Raw genomic sequence first — 17,282 nt, 5'->3', positions numbered from 1 at the left:
CAACAATAATTGCTGACGTAAAGTTTCTTAGCTGTGAAAACACACACACGCACACTCTCAGAGAAGGGAGGCAAACGCCATGGCGACTGGTGGGATTGTGACCTGCAGTTGGTTGGACAAGAGAGGAAAGGGGTGGGGCTAGAGACGCAAGGAGAACCAATGGTGGCAGTCAACGGATTCAACAAATGGCCTGCATGTGCATTCAGCTCAATGCTTTACTGAGAAGTGCTAATACTAAACAGTAAATGTTGCATTGCATGTTCCTGGTGTGTGGCCACTTGTTGTTTTCTTAGTCACCACAGCTCTAGTTGCTTCATCCCTCCTTTCTCTAATCAGTGCGATTGACAGACGGGGCTAGCCCGCTGGGTTAAAGCAATTCAAAGTAACTAATCTAATCTAATAATGTACAGATTTACATGGAGATAATGTGATTTCAGGTTGGTATACAGAGATACACAGCACTCCATCACACCCCTGTGAAGTCAGAAGATTAACTGTTGGTGCCGAGTGAAACTGGGATACAGGCACACTGGACAGACACCACACAGAAACCAAGACAGAGCAATGTGTGGTGAGACACTGCAGGCACACGGGCCAAACACCAAAATGCTAATGAAACTGGTTTTATTCAATGATTCAGAAAGGTGGAAAATGTAATCCAGAGAAAAACTTCTACTCCTGCAAGAGTGCACAGTTTTCATTAGAATTACAAAGGAGCCCTTTAAAGTCACATAATAAGAAGAAAACTTTCCCATGTTTATCCACCCAAACGGAGGCACAGACACACAAATACATACATGTACACAACAAGCAGTGGGGAGGGACACACACACAGTTCTTGCCATCTGCTCCATTCAGTTAAAGGCTGCACTGAGTGGTTCTGAGCGAGAGTCTCCATACATCAGTGCCATTCAATAAACACTGTCACTACTCAAGGCAGCACACCCACACAGCTGATGAAGACTTACTCTCTCACTCGACACACACACACGCACGCACATTTGCCCCTCAAGCAAACACACACACTATAAAAAAGCCATATGTTAAACAAGTTCATGTAAACACATGTACGCTCAGGTATCACACTCGCACACCACAACTTAACAAAACACACCAATGTAAAATGAATCAATACACATAATTAGTAAATACTCATCACACACGCAAAAAACACACAAATCCCAAAGCAGCTCCTTAAAAATGAATCGTAAACGCTAACGACACAAGAATCTGTGCATAACAACAAGAGCTCTTACCCATCAGTGGTGCCGTGCTGTCCGGTTGCTGTGTTTGTGTGTGTGTGTGTGTGTGTGTGCAGTGTACAGTATTTCAGCAAGGAAGAGAAAGTGTGTGTGGGTTTGAAGCCAAAAGTGACACTCTGAGCAGAGGCGTAAAGTCCACTGTAGCACAAGAAAAATACAGCAGACCGAGCTGGTTCTCAGGGTGAGAGCAGATCTCTTTCTTTCTCTCTCTCTCTCTCTCTCTCTCTCTCTCTCTCTCTCTCTCTCTCTCTCTCTCTCTCTCTCAGCCCGTCACACTCTCTCCGTCTCTCACTGTATCGCTTCTCTCGGTTTCTCTAACTGACGCGCTCCGCTCTGTCCTCCGGCTGCCACTGTCCCTCCCTCCCCTCTGTTCCTCTGGTCCCCTCCCACTCTCTCTCTCTCGCCCTCTCTCCCTCTCTCCCTCTCTCGCAGTGACATCAGAGGGCAGTCTCAGGCATGTTGAGCATTTTACTGGAGTCGCTCTCTTCCTCTCTCTCCTACCACACCGATCGGCGGAGAGGCAGAGGAGAGATTGGGACTACCTTCTCAATCGAATGTGACTAAACAAATATTGTGGTTGGATGCTCTCTGCTCTGCACACACCCCACTGTTGTTGATGTGCATTACTAGTTGCACTCAAAAGATATTTCTGGTTCATCTTCTGGCTGAAACTCTCCTACACATCAGCAGCCCAACATTTGTTGTGTAGTTTACTTGACCATAATGGATGCTGCTTTGCTTTGCAGATAGAACACTTCACAACAACTCAAAAGTGTCCACTGCACACACAGAGGATCCTGCTTACAGCTACTGAGGAGAGGCCTCTTCCCACCACGATATGTTTGAATACTATTTGTCTGCGTTTCTTGCATGGATGCTTTGTTGTAAATAAAGATCTCTGTTATAATTATATGCTTTTTTAGTTTTTTTTGTTGCTAAGCTCTCTCTCCCAAATTCATGCTCAATGTCCTATCAATAAAGGCAAGATGCCAAACAAAAAAAAGTTATATTTTATATTTGAAACTTGAAATTCCCTCATGAGGTTTTGCGTGGCCTGATGCACATACGGACATTGTCAAAACACAAAGGTCACGGCTGTCGCTGGTATAGAAGAACAGAAACACAAACAATAAATTAAGAGAGAGCCACTGAATCAGAGTTGAGACACATTCACGTCAATGCCTGAAAAGAACATTAAATATGAATAAAGAGATTTTGATTGAACGACAATGAGAAGCAATTAGAGCGACTGGAGAATGGGTCTATTGAGCGGCATCAAGGTCCACTAATGACAAGTGCTCCTCTGGGGGTGGCGCTTGTCATATGTCTTACTGTCATTTAAACTGTCACTATGATACTAAGCCAATGGGAGTGAATGCAATGGAACTATTTATGAACAGAGTTTGAAATGAGAGAGAAAGGATTAACTGACTGCAGTGTGAATAGCTGTTTACTCAAGTGCAATTTTATATATTACCTCATTTGGAATCAATCTCATTTGCAAGTACCTACTTTATCATTCTCTTTTAACCAAACACTGAAGACGAGACAGGATTCTACTTGTGTTCTGAACCTGCTGGTGCTGGTTGCAAATGCTCAAGGAGTTTTGCACAGCACAACGTTGAGCTGTAATACAAGTTTAAATCTCAAGCAAATGTCCTCTAATACACAAGAGAGGAAACCAGTAGCCTAAATTTCGATTCCCACAGGAAACATAAGCTTCACCTTAGGTGCTAGGGTGAATATGGTTGGAGCTACGCTGGGAAGATCTGATGTCACCAAAATAAAGAAATGGACCGGCTGAAAAAAGTGTAAATTAAACCCTAAAGGTTTGATCAACAAATTCCGACACTGTTCCTGTTGTGCACACACAGCGCGAGTCTGTTCTCTGCATTATGTTGCGCAATCAGCATCGACCTGTGTTAAACACACTTGCAAATTCACCATGGACCTGAAATGTCAGCAGTTAAACTCACTTCGAGGATCAACCTCGATGACATGAGTTGGGTTCTGACCCAGACCAGCCAGCCTGCGGTCTCCACAGCACAAGAGTCAGGTCAGCAGCACTGCCAATGCTCATCGCTTTCTTTGACTTTCACAGGAATGTACACCGTTGATGCATCGCTAAGGGTCACACTGTCTCATACAGCAACCTCTGAGGCGTTTGAGGAGGACATTCACAACAGATCTACTACACAACAGATATGGCTCTGTGCACTTTCTTCTTCTTCACTGAAATGTCGCTACTTCGACACATTGGAGGAGATCCAGCATGTGTCGCACATGAAGCTTGAGGCATTTACAGCCAGAGCGGGACTGGGCTGAGAGCACTGTAGATGTCACAGATGTCACACACCGAAGTGGTCTGCTAATATATATAATCAGGCGGAAATTAATGTAAAAACCTGCAGGGTTGACCAGAGATGTGTTGGATCTTTAGGATAGAGAGAAAAATACTTAAGCTTCATTTTGAATCAGATTTTTACTTCAGGTTTGCGCACAGAAATTAGGGGACTCTATCAAAAACATGGCAACATAACTAGATGTTTACCTCAATAAAAGAAACTGTTGGTTACTTCACAAACCGAACAATAATCTTAATATCTAAGTGCATATAAACACACTGATCTTCTTTTTACAAACACCTCCTCAATTTGTGTGTGTGTGTGTGTGTGTGTGTGTGTGTGTGTGTGTGTGTGTGTGTTTGTTTAAGGTCCATGCATGCACGTTGGCCTGCGTTCTGTGTGTTTTTTTGCAGGAGCTATTTTTGAAGTTCAGCGTAACATCCAGGAAGCCAACTTTTGTTTGATGAGACAACACACCCACACACCTGGCTGCGATAGAAACTCTGTGTTATCAGCTTGTTGTATGCCGCCATTGACGTCAAAGGCTTAGCTAGATTTCATGCAGCCATGACACTGATAACAGCTAATGCTACTGAACCCAAAACCATAAAACCATGCACACACGCACACAAACACCCTTTCATTGTTTACACCAGGTAAAATAACCACTGCAGAGGACAGTAGCTAAACTGTGACTGTGAGCAACAGAGCACCTCATTAACTTTGCATTAAAAATCTATGTATGGACATTAGGTCAGTTGGTAACCGACATGGTCAAAGATCAGTGGTTGTGAGCAAGCGGCTTGTCAAACAAAAACAAACAGTGGGGCGCATGTGGACATCTATGAAAAGGGTTTTCTTTGGCCATAATACGGCATGCATTAAATTGTTCAAGACCACCAGGGCATTACCAAGCATGGGAGCATGTTTACATGAACAGCATATTATGCAAGCAAGCCAAATTCATAAGCCTCAAATCACAACAAAAACAATTAACTCAACACAAGAGTTTCTGAATTTGTGCTCTAAGGGATTTCTCACCTGTTCATGCTCGCAAAGCAACAACAGGCAGAATCTGTTCTAACACTCAACAAGTCCACGTGCACAGACACTCAAACTTCATGCAGAGACCTTGAGCTTATAATGGACTTGAATGAGTGGGTCAAATATTACCATCAATTGAAAACAACACGTATGAATGAACCCTCGCACAGAGTGGCCTGTGACCGAAGATAAGACAATAAATGTCTATGAGAGACAGACAGAGACAGAGCGAGCGAGAGAGACCTCTGAAATATTCGCAACAGCCTGTGAGAGAATCAGACAAGGCGATAAGTGAGCATATCCGAGATAAATAGCTTGTGTAGCTATCTGCATCAGAGTCAGCGTGCGCGTGTTGCTTAAATAATGCATGTGGCATAATGATTGCGAGGCATGCTGAAGTACACAGTATGGCAGCGAGGCAGACAGGACTGATTAATAAGTAATGGACGGTGTCCGCCTCATAATGCACACATGTGCACACACACACACACACGCACGCACGCACGCACACACACACATACAGGCATGCATGCAAACTACAACCACAAGCTGGTCCATACTTAGGAGAAGGAGAAAGACAGCAGCTCTTATTTTTGTACCTTCTCATGAGCTTGTCTTTCCCCTCCTCCCCCACAGTGACAGGGGGTATGGTGGGAGGAGGATTGCTTTTTTCATCCATCTCCCAAGAGAACCCAAGACCCAACTCCAAATACGAAAGCTACTGTGTCGTTTATTATTGATTTGGGTTATTTATAATACACGCTCACACCACACCCCAGCTCCACAATAAGGCTCCCTACAGCAATACAATAACCGCTCATAACAATCAAAACGTGCTCAATTGATAGAGAAAAGGATAACCCACCACTTCAGCACCCTTTATGTCTTATCTTATTAGTGATATAAAGCATAGCTGAAGCATAAAGAAAATATTATTTTGATTTTGAAAGGCTTGAGCACAAGTCCTGACCTGTAAACTCATTAAATGGTTAAACAAAGATCACATGCAGAGAACGGTTCCAACAAAACAGGGACGTCTCATCATAAATAAGCTGATGCCCACAGTGATGTCTGGAAGTAGGAACCAGCAGGCCTGCATCCCTTGGTCTAGCACCATAACTGCCCTTGTTAAAGCCACACATTCCTGGTAAGTGGCTACAGACATAAAACAACCAACAGTGCTCAGGGTGCTGCAGGCTGACATGACCAAGGCCTTTGATGGGGTGGACCGTTTCCAGCTGCTCCAACATCTGGTCAACATGGAGTTGTGCCCCAGACTTTTAGCCTGGGTACACAGCTATATGACGGCAAATGGCACTTACAGTTCTTGGTCTGAGGTTACATCTGGGTCCCCCAAGGAGTTATGGTCTCACCATACCAAATTCTCCTGAATATGTCCCCGCGTCTTTAAGAACACATTGCACATTGGTTAAGCTGATGAAATAGGGCTGTCTGGGGCCATTCCCTTAACCGATAGTCATAACTTAAGGAGACATAAGGGACTGATATGATTGGGTCAATCAGCAAAGCCATTCAGTATATAATTATTGTACTGGTTTCTTAACAAAGTGGGGATCTATGTTGTTGGGGTAAGATGAGTTTAAATGTCATAAAATGTCAGGGTCTCAACGATTCACAAACATACGCGCGCAAGAGATCACAAAATCCTAAAATCTAGTTTTCATGAGGCTGCCTTTCTGATCTCTTTGAGGTAACTCACTCTACAAAAATGACCCATAACAAGAATCAACTCCTATCAGACCTTAAATCACCAAGGCTTCAAAACACCTTCTTCAAACCCAGTCATGGCAAGAAAAGATAACTGCTTTGAGCTCTTGGCTGCAGTGGGGATCTCTCTGTTCATTCATATTTTACGCCCTCTCCTTCCGTCTCAATGGTAATGCCTTCCCAGTCTGCACCAAGCTCACAGCAGACAGAGAGCCATTAGCTGTCGGCAATGCCAAATTGAACTTATGAGAGCTGTCAGTCAGATGTCAGCTCACCACACTGCTCCATGTGCACTTAAAAGTCAAATGGGTCACAGGAATGCCACTGTGCACTAAAGCTGGACCTTTATGGACAGAGTACAGATTATAGCATTGTGCCTTATATGGGCCTTGTCAATAATGGAAACAGACATAGAACTAGTAAGGATGGTTACAAATGGAGGACCGCATCAATAAGACAGAATAGTCCACGTGCAAGCCCAAAGGGGATAAAGAATTCAGACAATGAGAAAAGGTGTAGATCTGTTGCTGATCATCAGTTTTGGCTGCACATAATGGCAGAAGGCAAACACGTTCTATTTTTTTCTGTTAAACAACTCTGTGGTGAAACACGGTCTATCGCTGACAGACACACTGCAGCCATTAGGCTCCGGGCTTCTCTGTAATGAACTCCTCTTACTGGAGCGAGGAAGGCAAACCTGTGGTCACGGTGGTGTTTGTCAGCCAGCAGCTAGCTAAACCCTCGCAAGAGGAAAGAAAGGGTCTGAGCCCTGAAGTGGTCATCCATAATAGATAGGTTCCAGAGAACCCTTCTAGATCCATATGGTCCTGCTCGGACTTTTAAAAGCCTTTTCACAACACACCTCTACATTAACAAGTGAGGTGAACGGGAAGTGAAAGGGTGAAGAATGGTTGAAGTCAAATTAAATATCCACCTGTTTATTTTTACACCTGCACATTAACAAACACACTAAATTAAAAAAAACTGTAAACTCTAGGGAAATATCTACCTCTAAGTATTATAGAAACGAAAGAATCGTTAGCCCATGCTAGCCCTTGTGAGACAAGACACTTCAACAAGTCCAAATCTAGCTCTGCTGAGCTTGGTACTTGCCAGACATGATAGGACAATTTGAGCAGCTTGGTTTGGCAGAAGTCCACATGTCCATCTTATCACAATCTGAGGAAGATACTTGGACTCATTCCGTATCAGCTTTTATGTCGCAAAATTACAAATCAAAGCCATAGGCTCTTGATGCTGCTGATTGATTAAAGTAATGGAGACTTTGAGAGTCCAGAAACTGAAGGCATCATCAAAACTCACGTCTGTTCTTTTCTGATTCGAATAAACAGTTTTAAACTCGTTGTTTTGTTGTGAAAGTAGCTTCCAGCACCAAATATTTTGCAAGAACATGAACATTTATTTGCTGTGCTATATTTTGAAATGACCATACATAGATTACAGTTAGGTCTGAATCGAGATCATGATTTTTTTATACAATTCATCGTGCAGCCCTAATTCACACACTGACACAACCTCACACTCCAGACGTCTGCCAAAGCCCATCCAGCCAACACGGCAAAACACACCATATGCAACATTCATGACATGGTAGCATGGTAAAAAAATCCCCTCTGCAACACACACACACACACACACACACACACACACACACACACACACACACACACACACACACACACACACACACACACACACACACACACACACACACACACACACACACACACACACACACACACACACACACACTCCCCCTAAATAGCTGTCAGGATAATGGCAATGATGCAGACAAAGTAGGTTAAGGCACTGTCTGTTCTCCTGGAAGACAAAACAAGTCTGGCTCTGAGCACTCTGCCATACTTCCTTAGACTTGAAAAAAAAAAAAGAGTGTGTGCATGTGTGTGTGCATGTGCGCCTTTAACAGGGTTAACATGAAGGCCACAACCTCAGGCTATGTCTGTAGATATAATTAGGCACTGGGCACTGGGACACTGTGTTGTATTCCCTTTATAACTCCAATTTCTACCTCAGGATTAAATTTATCTTCACCTTTGCTCTCCGATAGCCTCAGGTATGTTTGAGCATGTAGCCCTGGACCTTTTGCCTCGGTACAATGCTGTGAATGGGCTGAAACATCTTTTTTTTATTCCAAATATATATGTAAACTACTCCGAAAAGATTTAGTGCAAAAGAAATAAGGGAATTCAAGGAGATGAATTGAAGGAAAATACTGGAGATCAGATTACAGTTCATCACAAGTTCAAGAGAACCATTTGGAAAAATCCCTTGGGCGCTGACTTTGACATGGTTTTGTGTTTGTGTGTGTGTGTGTGTGCGTGTGTTGCGTGTTTCTGACTGATGGCGGCTGAGCAGGAAAGAGGCAGCTGCCCACCGACTCAAGCCTACACCACACTGGCACCGGGGTGGTGAATCCATGCCAGGTCAGGAGGGTGTACGGGGGTGGTCGGGGGGACTTTGGGACCATCTGGGGAGCTGGCACCGGGGCCCGAGGGCTGTGTGAGCTCCGTGGTGAGCATGTGTGTACAAAACAGGTTGTCTTCCATTAGGTGCTGATTGTAAGCCTCACCGTTGAGGTGTAGGACTAATATTCAATACGAGGTTACAATCTGTTGAATTAGGACTACGACCTAAAGACCACGACGTGCTGATCCTGTTATGTGATTGATGCTTAATGCTTCAGTGCTACACACAATTACTGGGTTGGAACATCAACCTTTAAGTGATTGAGTACAAGTATTGTTGGCAAATCTCTACTTATATACATATTTTATTTTCAAATATTCAATTCAGTATTTTGAATCACAACAGATTCCTGGTGGGAAGTCGCTTTGCCATGAGATTTTGAGCTTCAAGTGCAGAGAGGGAGGTAGCAGGGGTCCGTCTGGCAGACACGTGTCTTAGCGCAGTCATGGTGACCTACAGACGTGATGTCGTATGGGACACGCCTCGCTCTCCATCCTCTGGCTTCTCAACACTTATCCCGGCCATTTTCCTCTGCTTTTCACCCCTTTCACTTCATGTGCTGTGTCTCATCTACAAATGTGCACTGCATTCACCAAAAAAAGATTGATTCAGTCAGAGTGAGGGGGAAATAGAGATGATTAAACTTCGACACCTTAAAAAGGTGACAAATATTTATCACTTTCTTTGTAGATGATCATCTTTCTGATCATGATATCCATACACCACTACATGTGCTGCTTTCTATTAAAGGTGTGAAGTATGTGAAGAAACTTTAGGCCTTGGAAAACACAGAGTGGGAAAGTGCAGCAGGGTGAGGGTTTGAAAAGGTTCTATGGAAATGTACCTAGTGAACAAATGTTCTTGAAACTTGGTAGAAGGGAGTAGTACAGGCCAAAAAACTCATTAACTGTAGGAGCTGATTCCATAAAGGAGGCAAATCCTTTCTTAACATTACGATGGGACAGTTTCTAACTTTTTTGTGAATTTCTCAAGCACTGATGCAGAGATCCTTATGAAGATATCAGACATGGGTAGAGTGCAGATATCTATAAACGGATGACATTTGGTACAGATCTGGATAATTATCTGGATTTTAAGTTCGCTGTTGGACATTTTGAAATACATAAACTAACAGTGCTGCAATCTTTTGGTTTGTTCCTTTCAACTTAATCAGAGAGTGGATATTTTGCCTGTTTATTTTAAGCAGTTTATGTCTGTGTGCACTGTTTATGTATCAGACCTCAATATATTTATATGCAATATGATGATAAAGTGGCCCATCAGCCATGGTGGAGGTGAGCTCTCAGACTCTGCTTTCCTTTCTGTGTGGTTTGAGTGTCTTGGAAAAATCACTGATCTGCTGAGATTTCCACTGACAACAGTCTAATGTTCACTGTCAACCATCCAGTGAACAGCAGATCTGTGGGATAGTATGTCTGGTTAGTGCGTGAGGTCAAAAGAGGAGGCCAGGCTGGTTCAAGACTGACAGGAAGGTGACACGTTAATAACAATATGTTCCAACACTGGTTTACAAGATCAGCTCTGATGGCTCAACCCGTCAAACCTTGAAGTGACTGGGCTGCAGCAGCAATTCCAGTCCGGAACAAGAACCAGAAAGAAAGGCTATAGGATAAACATTTGACCCAGAACTGTAGGGCTACAGCCACACTTCTACATTTTATCTTACTGTTCAACATTGTTGTGTCTCGTGCAGTATTTTCTGTAAGTAAGCAACAAATGTCAGAGTAAATAACCTGCTGCCTGTTCACACCATTATGCACATGCCCAGTTTTACATGAACGGTTCTGTGATATGCGTTTTCAGGTGTGTTAGTAGGAACAAGAACAATTACTGATACAAAGTTAAAATGCTTTATTAGATATTGTAAATGGATGAAGCCTTGGAAACCATGACCTGGTCTGATGATTCCCAATTTCTCCTGCGAGTTGTACTCTCAGGTCGGAGTCCAACATGTGGTTGGGTTTAGACAACAAAAGCACTTTGGTTAGAGTTTAGGAAAGATTCTGGATTTGGTTAAACCTAATGAAATAAATACATTCAGCCTTGTGCTTGCAGTCAGTTTTGATTCCCTCAACCCTAAACCAACATCAAAATCTTACCACAACTCAAACCGAAGAGAAACATAAACATGTTAAATCACTCCGTCATTGCTGCGAGCAACACTGCATCACAAGAGCATGTGCCACTTATAATTCAGGCTGGGGGCAAAGGTCGACGCTGCCCCCTATTCATGTTTGCCTAAACCGTTATCTCTATAAATAGATTCTACATGTGAATATGCAGGCAAGGGACACCCTTTTGTGGATGGAAGCCCTTTGGGAAACGGTCCGTGTGGAGAGCAAAAGAGGCGGAACACGTCGACTGAATTGCAACTATTGTCTTTTTAATTTATGTGCATTCAGATGTAGATAGCTGTTATAGATATTATCCAACATGTTGTCTAGACCTAAAAACGCAAACAAAACGTATTGTGGAGAAACAGTGGACTCGTCTGATAAAAGAAACTAATCAGACTATAAACAATGTACAGTTAACAGAAGTCTATCCATCCAAAATATTGACCATTGCCCCGAAATGCTAATTCATCATCAGATGATAGCCAATGAGCTCCGTGATTGCTTGTACCTCATAAAGTTGCCACTGAGTCAAGATCCAGATCAGCTCTAAAAGTCACACACACTGACAAATAATACTGGAGTTGAGTGAGCAAGCAGATGCAGAGTGAGAAAGAATTGGCAACATTTTTTTTTTTTAAATCCTCTACTTTTAGTGATTTGGTTTCCAGAGTTTTTGAAATGGTAATGAGCGCCCTGATATTTGCATAATGTGCCTTTCCTCATCCCTCTTTTTCGGCTTACCCAAGCTCTCTTCTCCTCCCATGTCTGCCACCACCTTCATTCACTGCATTCATTCTACCTCCTCCTCCCACTGCCATTACTTAAGTGCTCGCAGATAATTGATGAGTCTAAATAAAGATAAGCTTTTCAGTTGGGGGGGGGGGGGGGGGACAGGCGCTGGCCAACAGGTCTGCCACTTCCTGTGTGAAGCACTCTTCATCCTCCCCTCAACTTGCTTGCCTCTCATTCTGCTAAGCTGTACTATCAGCGCTGTGCAGACAGAAAATGGACATGTGCACACAGCATTAAGACAAAAAAATGTCAAATGAAAAGAAAAATGAGACAACTGTCACGTTTCGTGCCGATTACGACAACGCACACCAGGCTCTGATGAAACAAGCCACAACAAAGCCCTTATGTGAGCTACCAAACCGCTTCTGGTCTATATTATCTGTCACTGCTGCTCCACTCCTCTTCTATTTTTCCCATCCTCTCTCTCCTTCTCCTCCTTCGTCACTTCTCTCACCTTCCCCTCCCTCCTCCTCACTCCCTGCAGCGTCTGTGCTCTGACAGTTATGTGTGAGTGGAGCGTGGGCTGCTGCTAATTTGTGCAGAGTGGGAGAAAGCTGTTTTGGCTAAGGGAGAAAGAGCCGAGTTTAGCCTTAGCGGCGAGATGGCACACAAACAGACACAAACTTGCATCTCGGTCTTTAATAATCCTAACTCCAACTATTACCCTCATCCTAACCCAAACTTTATTCTTACCTGAACCCCTAAAAGTCTCAAGATTTCAAATTGGAAGTCGCTTTGGATATAAGCGTCAGGTAAATGACATGTAGCGTAACGTTATGTCAAGTCCTGTAAAGTTGTGAGGACCGACCAAGGTGTCATGGCTCTGTAAGGTCCATGAGTCCTACCACACACACACACACACACACGTGTCCTTTAATACATGTTTGTCTCGGCTGTAGTTTTATCACTCCCTCTTCCAATGTCACATGAGCATTCACAGAAACAAACAGATGCTCAAACCCACATTCACATGACTTCAGTTTCTCTTACAGTACCTCGTCCTGTACACAATTTAGTCATCCTGATTAATATGCATCCAAATCTGTCTCTATCGCAGAGTCTTCCTGATAATACTCCACCACTGCTCTGTGCTTTAGTCATTCACTCTGATCGGCACTCATTCTATTCCTGATCTTAAACCTTAAAAAACTAGAAATGTCGCCCCCGAGGAGTTGAGTTGACATCCATGTCAGGCCATGAATGTAAGTCATGGACTTTAGTTAAGTCACCATCTTTGGTTAAGTCACCATCTTTGGTGTTTAGTTGTTCTTTGAGGAAAAAAAAAAAAATCCCATGAATGGGACAAATTCAAGACCTTTGACCTCCAAATGCTAATCAGATTTAAAAAAGAAATCCCCTCAAGATGTTCCTGGAAAATCACATTCATAAGAATGGGATGGATGGATGAAAGTATGCATGTAACCCAAAAACATAATGCCTTTGGCCACGGCTGTAGCGAGGAGGCATCTAAACAAGAAACACACATACTCACAGACTGGTGACTTTGAGTTTAATAGTGCTGACTTCAGCCACTCTCCTCCCCCCTGCTGCTGAAACTGTGTTGAAATGACTTCATTGCGTAGGACACTTACACGCACAGGTTGCTACTAATCCTCGTGGCACCCTGTTAATTTATTATAACACATCTTGTGAATGTGTTGTATTGTGCTGTATTTAATCCAATAAAACGCTGGGGTCTTTTTTTTTGGGAAGGCATTTACGTATTTCGTTATTCTTAGGACCATACTAAACTGAATTTTCCAAGTCAAATTTGATTTTAACAGTTCAGTCTTATGATTGGACCAGTGAGTAAGTCAGTGGCCAGACTGTGTACTACATCTAACACTGGACAGACACAACTCCAGTCTAGATGCTTGGGTTATACTGTTTACTTAAAAAAAAAAAGTATGAGCCTGCAATTTGCTGATATGGTTGAAATATGAACAGAATACATGTATATATGTAACGGAAAATGCAGTATATACAGTAAGGTGAAAAAAAAGTTTTAGGTACTTCAGGTGTTCAACAAAAATCAAGTGACATAAAGGACTTTGACAAGAGGAAAAAACGATTTCTGCAGCAAATACTCTGTCCTCTACAGAGCCCTGATCTCACCATCATGAAGTCAGTGTGGGATCACATGAAGAGACAGAAGCTACTAAGAATAAATCTGCAAAGGACACTGTGGCAAGTTCCTATGAGGTATTTAGAACAACCTACTTTCCGATTTCATTGTTTACTGCGCTTTGTATGAAGTTAACTAATCATATAAAACTATTCATGGCTTTCATATCAATCGATATCGATATATATCGCGATATAAATCAAATCAGCACCACTGCACTGAGGCACATTACTCTGCAGGTCAACAAGTGACTCTGCTCCTCTGCCGTGTTTTAATCTCTCACACGTAGAACTGATTTATGTTCCTGGATAAACAGGGCGTCGCTTCTTCTGCAACAATGAACTTAAAACACTGCGTTGCGTCAGAATCTGCGGGAGGAACGTCTGTTTGCAAGTGTGTGTGTGTGTGTGTGTGTGTGCTCGTCTCTGTCCCTCCTCACACATGAACTGATAATCATATTTATCTATTTTCTAATCGATGATGTTGGATCATGCCTCTGGATCGTTCAGGTCACTTTCACCCTGATGTCCTGACTGTGCGCGTCACGTTACGTCTGGTGTTGTGTAGCAGGTTTAAACATGTGTCTCATAAACTCTGGAGCGAATCAAACAAACACAAAGTAAACTTCTGTCCTGTACGTGTCCTAATAACTGATCAGTGATGGTGATTATTGTTCAAGTGTAAAGTTGAAGGTCAGAGGGGGAGTGAGGAGGAAGCAGACTCCGACAGGAGACTCTGACACAGGACGACCGGACCTTTAATGTGCGTCTGTCCTGGTCCTGAAGCAGCGCTGGTTATAATTATTCAGCACTTTATCGTTATATCACCCAGGCCTATTCATGGCATTGTTTCTGACAGTATCCACACTTGCATAAATGCATGCCACTTTTCTAACACCCAAAAGTCAGTGACTTTAAAGAAGAACTAATCCTGCCTACAGCTTTCATTCAATTTAATTAAGTTGATTTATACCAGGCTACCAAGTCATAGGCTGGACCAAGCATCTCCACTTCCTCCCACTATCCAGAATGTTGCTAAAACTGCCCTGGATACCAACACTACCATCTTGCGCATTTAGAGCCAGAGTCTGTACGGTAGCAAGATATTTATAGGGCTTTTATATTGGCCAGGTTTTTATACAGTTTATGACCTAAGTGAATCCATGATTGTTTCCTTCACCTTTAATTGTATTTTAATTAGTTCATGAGAACATGCTGTCGTCTTCCTACAGGAGACGTGTGTTACGTATGATAAGGGTCTACAACGTGAATTGCATTTAACCTGCACTATAAGTCCATTGCAAATGAAATAGCTGTCAGAGGTTCATCTCTGGCTGCAGCACAGCTCCAGCACTTCAGTTACAGGATTACAGTTTATCATCACTAAGTGAGGTTTCATCACTACGCTCACTCATCTGTTATCTGCTACTCTCTCATCACAGAGTCAATTAAATAACCTGTAAATGTCAAAATCAGTAGATTCATTTCAGAGATGCTTTTACCAAAGGCAGGTGTCTAACTCACGTTCAACCACAGACCGCAGGGAAATAAAAAGAGCCTCAGACGATGTGTGTTGCCCTGTTGATACTAGGCTGCCAACAAGTATTTGTTAAAGCTACAGTAAATATATAAAAGGCAGTAAAATACTGATGTATCTTTTAATAGGTTTCAGGGAAAGTGGTGTCTTTGTGTCACTACAATATAGATGAACTCAGACTTCAAACTCTATATTACTAAAACTAAGTTATACTTTACTACATTTCTGAAAACCATCTAAAAACTTAAATCCAGAGAGGGTCAACATAGTTTCCCTTAATTACTTTATGTCTTTCAAACAATGAGAGAGAGCCCAGATAGATTGAAGCCAAATACATGTCGTACATATGTTTGTATGTTTTACGAGTCGACATCTGCCTGTGTGTTTATGCTATTACGTGGGTCACTTCTGCAAAGTAAACGAAATGGCTCCAGCTCTTGGCAGCCGTATCTAAGACACACTGCTGCATCAGCACGTCCTCCCGCCACACGGGACAAACATACCGCTTGTGGGTTGATGACATGCTGATGGGGTGAGATCATCACACGTTCCTGTCATGAAGAGTGTTAAGTTCCAACAAAATGTCTTCTTTCACATGCACTTTTGCATCTCATCACTGCATGGCAAAAATCTAAAAATGATTTGGCCACTGAATAATACATTGTCATGTGCTAAAAACAATAAGCAACGTCAGCTGGTGAAAACACTCACGTGCTCAGAAGTAAATGATAAGTTTCCTCCAAAGCAGATGCTGACAGGATATATTATTGAGCCATACATTAGCCAGCTAAGGCAACCATGATCCTCCAATGAGCACTGATGCTCTGTAATCACCTGTGGTGCATTTGACATCAGTAACCCCGAAGACATGACGGCAACAATCAGTCAACTGCACGGCTTTGGGCAGGTTAACTCACCTGAGTCAGTGGCAGTGCAAATATAAAAACCAGAAGTTAAACAAGGTAAACTAGACCAAAACTAATATAGAGGAAAGTCTTTGTTTCTGCTTTCATTAAAAATATATCATTTCGCAAATCTGTTTGTCTGTATAGGGCTTAAAAATCTCAAGAATAATTCATCTTATCAATTTAATGCTTGGTGTGTGTATTGTTAAGGATCCAAAGAAGTGCAGTGTCGAATTTGGTGCAATTTGTACACACGAAATGTTCAATATTAATAAACAACATCAATAAAGAGACGACCAGCGCTCTGCAGCCTGGGCAGCCAAGACTCATGAAGGGAACAACTGGTGCATTACCCACATCGACAATGACAACTGATTCTCAAGTTTGAGGCTCTACGCTTCACTGAACTTTGAATAAACAGGTGAACAGCTCCTTGTGCAGCAGCAGTGGTGAATCCAGTCTTTACTTGCAGCCTTAACACAGGCCGGGAAAAAGTCTGTTCCAAAATGGCAGGTTTAAAAGTACAGTAGAGCTGAATCAGTGGCAGTATCAAACAATCACATGATGTCAACAGGTACAACTGTTCCTTCAAATCCATTATTAATCATGACACTTCATCAAGCATTTAAAAAGTCAATCTGCTAATCCACTGTTTTGTGGTGATGCCGCTTGAGATTCAGCTCCACTCAGGTTTGCAAATTAGCCACTGATTTCTTCATGTTGTGAATAAAAACAACTAGCATAATAACAATGAGGTCATTCTGCACACAGAGGGGGACACACTTATAAAGAAGTCCTACCGAAATGGTTGAGTGCAAGTGGATTGAGAAGTTCCAGAGGCTGATCCTTGTTGCTGAAGACGCCTGTTAGAGAGGAGAAAAGAAACCGTCATCTAAAAT

At 42.6% G+C, this 17,282-nt stretch overlaps 1 protein-coding gene across 3 annotated transcripts in view; it reads right to left on the bottom strand.

Moving 5' to 3' along the window:
• hdac4 (histone deacetylase 4) overlaps positions 1-17,282 on the bottom strand; it is a 112,324-nt gene that overhangs the window by 55,482 nt on the left and 39,560 nt on the right. For 2 of the 3 annotated variants that reach the window (XM_034573599.1, XM_034573601.1), the window contains exon 3: positions 17,184-17,246. In XM_034573599.1, the coding sequence (XP_034429490.1) occupies positions 17,184-17,246 (63 nt within the window). Of the gene's footprint in view, positions 1-1,256; positions 1,522-17,183; positions 17,247-17,282 lie in introns of those variants that run through there. The other variant, XM_034573602.1, reaches the window with a different exon arrangement.

This window comes from Hippoglossus hippoglossus, chromosome 21 (assembly GCF_009819705.1).
Source record: "Hippoglossus hippoglossus isolate fHipHip1 chromosome 21, fHipHip1.pri, whole genome shotgun sequence".
In the NCBI taxonomy this organism is placed as follows: Eukaryota; Metazoa; Chordata; class Actinopteri; order Pleuronectiformes; family Pleuronectidae; genus Hippoglossus; species Hippoglossus hippoglossus.
Note: the sequence above shows the minus strand (reverse complement) of the source record. Positions and strands in the feature narration are given on the sequence as shown.